Source organism: Biomphalaria glabrata, chromosome 5 (assembly GCF_947242115.1).
Source record: "Biomphalaria glabrata chromosome 5, xgBioGlab47.1, whole genome shotgun sequence".
Lineage (NCBI taxonomy): Eukaryota > Metazoa > Mollusca > Gastropoda > Planorbidae > Biomphalaria > Biomphalaria glabrata.
The window spans coordinates 22,001,839-22,009,435 of NC_074715.1; the positions used below are offsets into that span (position 1 = coordinate 22,001,839).

At 31.0% G+C, this 7,597-nt stretch overlaps 1 protein-coding gene across 1 annotated transcript; it reads right to left on the reverse strand.

Moving 5' to 3' along the window:
* Positions 1 to 2,461: 2,461 nt before the first annotated feature.
* Positions 2,462 to 7,388, reverse strand: LOC106068958 (mitochondrial import inner membrane translocase subunit Tim29-like). Its single transcript, XM_013228485.2, has 2 exons — positions 7,234 to 7,388; positions 2,462 to 4,485 (listed from the first exon to the last, which is right to left on the reverse strand). The coding sequence occupies exons 1-2, from the start codon at positions 7,280 to 7,282 to the stop codon at positions 3,986 to 3,988; spliced, it is 549 nt and encodes a 182-aa protein (XP_013083939.1). The 5' UTR covers positions 7,283 to 7,388; the 3' UTR covers positions 2,462 to 3,985.
* Between the last annotated feature and the right edge of the window lie 209 nt (positions 7,389 to 7,597).

Here is a 7,597-nt window from a genome sequence, read left to right on the forward strand (position 1 = left end):
AATTTTCGCTTTTAGTCTCAATTTTTCAAGTCCTTATAAAAAAGTTTATTCGTATAATTATATAAGAGATAATAAATAAATGAGATTTTATCATTATGTTTTACATTTTTATGATCATTCACCGTTTTATGTTGCGTAATTACGTGACAATGTCAATGTAAAAAAAAAATGGCAGAGCATGGATAACAGTCCGAGCAACAGTAAAATACGTAGCTACCAAGTTGTTGCAACAGTCGCCTTTATGCAAATTAGCCAAAATTAGTGCGAAGGTTGAGCTTGTTCCCGTTTTCAGCAGATCAGGAATTAACTTAGCAGTCTTTATAAGAGCATAACGACTTGGCAGAATTTAAGTCATTGGTTAATATGCATGACTAAATGCATGACGCGTAGGACGTAATCATCTTCTTTTTTGAAGTAACGTCTGTATTATATAAGATAAGATAAGGAATGTCATCTTCTGCATAAAGTCTACTTTTGTAGACTAAATAACTAACAGGCCGGAAAACCCCGTTTCGCAAAATCATGCTGTTGTAAAGGGAAGAAGGCGAAGCACAATTTCATACAGAATAAATATGGCTGCAAACACTTGATCCCGTATTGTGTGTCATTGAAGAGAAAATCATTTTTCTCTGCCTCGTTAGTAATGAGTTCAATAAACTCTTCATGTGATGTCGCCGAAACATCTTCAACATTGACAGTAAAGAGATTTCTGGTTCGTGCAAACTAGATAGTAGATAGTCAAGTAGATTTGGAAAGCATGGTGAAAATTATTAGACAGAAATTATCATTGCATTCCGTTAGGCAATTTACTTCATAGAAAGCAGATAACGTTGTCAACAGGTAGCTGGCTGCCTGGTCGGGATTGTTGCCCGATCATGTGGGATGCACGCATGTCAAGGCTCTTTTTCTTCTCTAATATATGCTGATTACTAAATGTACCCAAGTCCTGGGCAATACCTTAACGTCACATAACAACCAATAAAGATTCAGAATCACGGACATATAACATGTTTATTACATACGCTGCAATATTATGTAGGCTCAGTTCTGACAAATGAAATATCCAGTATCAATCAAAATTTTTCAAAATATAACAGCTCAATATCCCAAAGACTGAATAATGATTATACAGAAAAATAATTAGAGTCTACCCTTCAACTCTATCTATAACCATAAGTCCAACTGTCCTGGAGTACGAACAAAACCACATTACTTTGAGTTACATTCCATTAAAAAAAAAAACACCTCACAAAGTAAAACAATCTTGAAGTCAACAACCTGAATTGCCCCCCTTCTCCTCTACAGTTAACAGGAGACCCAGGCTGACCAGAACTGTCGTTCGGACTTGTCGATGGTCCACGTTTCATACCCTGCCCGCTGACATCCCTCGTCGTCCCGAGGGAGGTTTAGACTAGTTAGTTAATCATCTTCAACTCTGAAGGAACATCGGAAACATGTACATTTTATTTTTGTCCCATTTGTTCGTTAAAGCTTAAGTTTTATTTCAAAGTATCGCATCTTTTCAGGCAAATCGAAGTATGTTACGTTTGATCATTGCACCGACAAATTTAATCCATTCGTCTCCAGATGTCAACCAGTCTAGGGAGGGTATTTCCTGTAGTTACCTTTCATCGCTATAAAAGTGATTCCAACTGTTGTTTTGCTTATTTAAGAAAAAAAGTATTTTTTTTAAACAAAACTATCTAAAGGAAAGAACCGAAAATCACTGCCATGTATATATATATATATATAAATATCAACACTACAAGAATAAGCTCACCTTTTCAATATAAAACAAAATTAATTAATAACCACTAATTAATTAACTAACTTTTTAATTTTTTTGAAAGATTTATGTGTTGTTATCAACTATGAATAATTGTGCAAAATTTTAACTTGATCCGAGAATGATAAGAGAAAAAAAAAGTTTACAAAACGTAATAAGGGAAATAACCCCACATATAAAGCAACATCTCTCAATATGTAGTGTTTACTTCCCTTTTTCGATACCAAAGAAAATAATTAATTACCAACAGTTAATTAACTAACTTATTTTATTTATTTTTTATTGATTCATGTTTTGTTAGGTACTGGTACAGAGTGAGTTGATATATTCATTGTAAAAATGAATGTCTAATATTTTTTTAGTCTTCTGGTTATCTAATGTATATAGGCATAGATACATTCTCTATCCAAATTAGATAGATACCAGTTTTTGAAGTAAAAATGTTGAAATATGATAGTGAAAGATTCTTTTTGGGGGTCACCGAACCTCTTGCTTTCATATTTTATCGAACACTTAATGTTTTGTTATACCAGGTATTAACATGTAATTGCAGGTCGAGAGCATTAAAATTAGAAAAATCTAACATTCATTTCTATGATATGGTATTAGATCGAAATACTTAGCATCACAACTAATTTCAACATTCAAATAGAAATAAGATAACAATGAGAACTCCAGGAGATATGATAGAATGTAATTTGCATGTCAATTACAGCCAGGACACTTGTTTGAAACCAGACGTAATTCAAATAATCAAGAGCATTGAAGCACTCAGGGACTCTCCAAAGGCTAACCTACGAGTAGCACACAAAGTCTAGAGGCAAAGCAAGAAACAATTTTGTAGACAACTAGAAGCATCTCAAATGGTCAGGAGGGAAAAAAAAGTTTACCACAGAGATTCAAGAAATGTCACTTTGGAAAAAATCATTCTAGCCATAGTACATCCATTGACTCAACTCATAAACTAATGCTAAGGAGCAATTAATGCAACAAATCATTGTAACACTGGAAGAAAGTGAAAATTAAAATTTTAAGAGACATTGTTATTGACTATGAGCTGAGGAGGCTCTATACAGATATTCAAGCGACTTAATGATAGTAGATAATGTGCTTTTAGCTTAAAGAGTTATATACAAATCTTTGAAGTTTCTAAAGCAAGAGCACAAGACAAGCACAGAAATCCTGTTCATCACATCTAGATATTAATGAGCACCATGGCAGTTAAAAGTTATAACTAAACTACTAGCACTGTGTAAATTTGATAATTTTAATAGTAACAATGTGTTATAAATTATTGTCAGACATGAAGACCCTAAGCAATCTGAAATATGGGATCCTTTGTAATCAACATAAGGCAATTTATTTCTTTGCTTTTTTCTAAAAAAAAATATTTAGACATGTGGGAGCTCTAAGCTATAGCTTATGTTGCCTATAGGTATATCTAGAAATGTATTATTAGTATTTAAATATGTAAGATTGACTAAGATGATATTGGAAATGTAAATGAACCGTGGTTTAAATTTCTTGAAATTTGTAAATGTGAGAAATGAAAAGTAGCCATTTGATTATTAGACAATTAGTATGATCCAAAGCAAATTAGTAGTGCGTGTGTGTGTGTGCAAATATCCATGCCCCTGAATTTGAAATTAAATTTGTCAAAAAGTTCATAGATGCTCTTTAAGAAAAACATTGATAATAAAATTTAAAAAAAATGTTTCTACTATAATACTATAATGTATCGCCAGTCTAGTAGTACAAAAAAGTAAATCACCCCTTTCAGACCTTGCAATCTATAGGGCAATGATGTAAAGATATTCTGATTCTACAGAAGATGGTTAATGAGGGTGTCATGTGACTTATTATTCTAGCACAATGGCCAACTTCCTTTACTTTCCCCAAATAATATTAGGTACCCATTAGAGCTGGGTGGACTTAGGGGCATCCTGAAAATCACAAAATTAAAAATCCCAGTATTCAGTGAGAGTCGATCCCAAATCCCTCATTTCAGAAGCCAAGCGCTTTACCACTCAGCCACCATGTCCATGGTAAACTAAGAGATTTATACAAATTGTTTGTTTCTGGATTTCAAGTTTTACATCAAAACAAATGGTAAAACAAAAGGAACATACCGGTACACACAATTTACAAGTACTTTATATGTTTAATAATTTACAAAATTAGAAAAAAAAAATATGACCACTACGTTGAAACATCGTCTCCATTTTTCCATTCATCTTCATTAACATCATAGTTTTTCATTTTGTCACTCAGTTTGATAAACTTTCCCAGAAAACCAACATCAACAATTTTCTTGTGAAATTCATACCATGGCAACTGAGTATATTTACACTGGGCTTCATAAAGATCTAGATCTTCACAGTAATCACTCAACCACACCAAGGAACAAAGCATTAAGCTAGTATGATGCAAGCGACCATCTCTATGTGCACTGCTTAGTTGACTTATGAATGAGTCTGAATCTTTGTTACGTATAGATGAAGACAAAAGAGAAAGTTCATGTGCACTTTCTATAACAGCTTCATCAAGATCTGCAGCCGATGGATTAGCTTTGATGAAGATCCCAGCAGTAATAATACCTGCAAAATATATTGATGTTTTGCCAGGCCTATCTTTAATATCTTGAGCTGTTTCTAAGGCCACTGCTTTGTAATCATTGAGTATGTTGAGAAAGTAGTTACCTTAAATACAAAGTAAAAATAAAAAATAAATAATTTTAATCAAGAAGAAAGAAAGTAATGTAAAAAGAAAATAACATTTAAAGAAAGGTTTCCCAAGACAGTTTTTGTACCATTAAACAAGATTTAGTTTAAAAAATAATTTAAAAAAAATACAACAGTGCAATTAAAAGAATTATTTTTAATCAGATATGTGTTAAAAAATTATGACAAATAATATTTATGCATAACATCAAACATGTATTATCTAGAGAAGAGATACCCTAAACTAAATATAATCCGTGGCCCACAACCAATTCGCAATGTGGTACTATTTGGCCAGCCAAACCAATGGCGCAACATGAAGAAAATCACAATTAAACAAAAAAAAAAAGTTTAAAATTATTTTTTTTCCTAGGCTGGGACATACAATCTTTCTTCAGTTTCTATGATATTCTAATATTCATGCAATTTTTTTTTCTTGTATGAAAAAAAAAAGGTTTATATGTATTCAGTGACATTAGTTGACAATTATTTTCATTTTTTTACATTTTTGCTGCTGTCTTTAACATCATCATACATATGTCACACAAGTCACTGTCATATTAACCAATGACTTAAATTCTGCCAAGTCACTGGTTTTCCTGGCTAGCTCAGGCAACCCATTCCATGCTTTAATAGCACTAGGGAAGAAGGAGTATTTGTACAAATTTGTCCTAGCATATGGGGCGAGGAATGTGCCTTTATCTTTGTGTCTTTCAGAGTATTTTATTAAATTTTGTTTTTGTATTTGAAGATTATGGTTCAGTCAATTCAGTGTTTTATGTATAATTGCTACTTTAGTAGACTTTACTTTTGAGTCTTCTGTCCTGAAGGCTTTCTAAATTTAGTGATTTTACTAAAGGTGTTACTCTAGTCAAATAAATATAAAACTAATAAAAATAAAAGTGACAATAAAGTAAAAAGTTATTAAGATAATTGAAAGTTTAATATGGATAAGGGAGATAAATATGCTTAAAAACAACATGATGGTCTGTAAAGGTATCTGTAGATGTACCAAATGAGTATTTCAAAGAAATAGAATACATTGAAAAATACTGTAAAGATAATTTTTTATTATTAAATGTAAAAAAAAACCAAAGAAATGATCATCGGTTTTCGTAGGGAAAAGAAGGAAAATGATATTGTTTCTGTAGCTGGAGAGACTATTATTGAAATAGTGCAAACCTTTAAATACCTTGGTACTATCCTAGAGAATAAACTAAATTTTGCTGCAAATACTGATTATATATATCAGCAAAAAAGGGCAGCAAAGATTACGATTACTAAGAAAACTGTCCTCATTTAATGTTAGCGAAAAGGCCTTGCCTATGCTTTATCAGGCTCACATCTGCAATATTTTTAATTTCAATATCACTGTCTGGTATGGCAATCTGAGCATTAAAAATAAACTTTATAGAATCCTAAATGCTGCTGGTAAAATCATTGGCAAAAAACAAACCCCATTTGGGCAGTTGTTTGAGACAAACATCTATAAAAAAGCTAACAAGATCCTCGAAATAAAGAATCACCCTTTGTGTCAGGATTTTGTGATTTTACCATCACAAAAGAGATACAAGACACTGATGGCAAAGACAAACAGACACAAACACTCTTTTGTTCCCCTGGCAATCAAATCATTAAATAAGAACAATCTGATATAAAATTTGTCACATGTAAATTATGAGTGCGTCTGGTGTGAATGTACACTTTGGTTTGTTATAGTTATAATTTTTTTTGTTTGGTGTAAATGTAGTGCACAAATTGTAAGACAAATTTCCATACGGATAATAAAGATTATTATTATTATTTATAGTTATGGTAATAGTCTTAAATAGTTCTATAAATATAAATAGATCTATAAAGTCTAAAATTTAGACTCTAAAATAAAAATACTTTAACTTTAAATACTCTAATTCTAATAGAATTCTAATAAAGGCTTAAGTCTAATACTTATTATTTTAATTACTTAATAAAATTTAAATTAGTTTAAATTACTCTAATTCTAACAATTAATAAATCTAAAATTCTAAACAATTCTAAACTAATACTTAATACTTAGTAATAGTGATTTTATCGTCTAATTACTCTGTAGACTCTAAACTCTAAATACTGTTAAGTTATAGATCTAGTTATACTTTTTATCTTATCTTATATAATACAGACGTTACTTCAAAAAAGAAGATGATTACGTCCTACGCGTCATGCATTTAGTCATGCATATTAACCAATGACTTAAATTCTGCCAAGTCACTGGTTTTCCTGGCTAGCTCAGGCAACCCATTCCATGCTCTAATAGCACTAGGGAAGAAGGCGTATTTGTACAAATTTGTCCTAGCATATGATATGGGACGAGGAATGTGCCTTTATCTTTGTGTCTTTCAGAGTATTTTATTAAATTTTGTTTTTGTATTTATTTTTATACAGTTATTAAACTCTTTAATAATTAATATATAATATATAGTATATATAGTATAGTATACTATAGATTATAATAGATCTAGATCTAGACTAGAATCTAGATAAAAAAAGATTATAAATTTATAAATAATAATTTTAGTTTTACTCTTACTCTTACTTATTACTTAAGACACTTAAGTTATTCTACATTTGAGACACAAATCACTATCTTTTACATTTTAACAATAAAACACCTAGATTGTAGAACTTAAAAGATTTCTAGATCTACATTAGGTTATCTAGAATCTACAATAGTAAGTCACAAAAACGTACCCAATCTTCTAAATAACCCTACTTTCACTTTGGCTGCGACATTCGCCATTTTAAAAACGTGTTCTGGCTATTTTGGAGAAAAGAAACACATTGTAGAGATCTATGCACTGCCAACTCTTATTGTCCTAAGAGTCGAAACTTCATCTCAAATTGAAGACTTAGAAGAAACTTTGGTTACTTTTAGATGGTTATACATTTACCATTAGCAAAATCACTAAACAGAGACACTTCAGGCAGAAGAATAAAAGTAAAGTAGTTATAATGCATTAAACTCTAAACCATAATTTACAAATAGAAAAACAAAAACCTAATTAAATACTCAAAAAGACCAAAAGATATAGGCACATCTCTTATTCCATATACG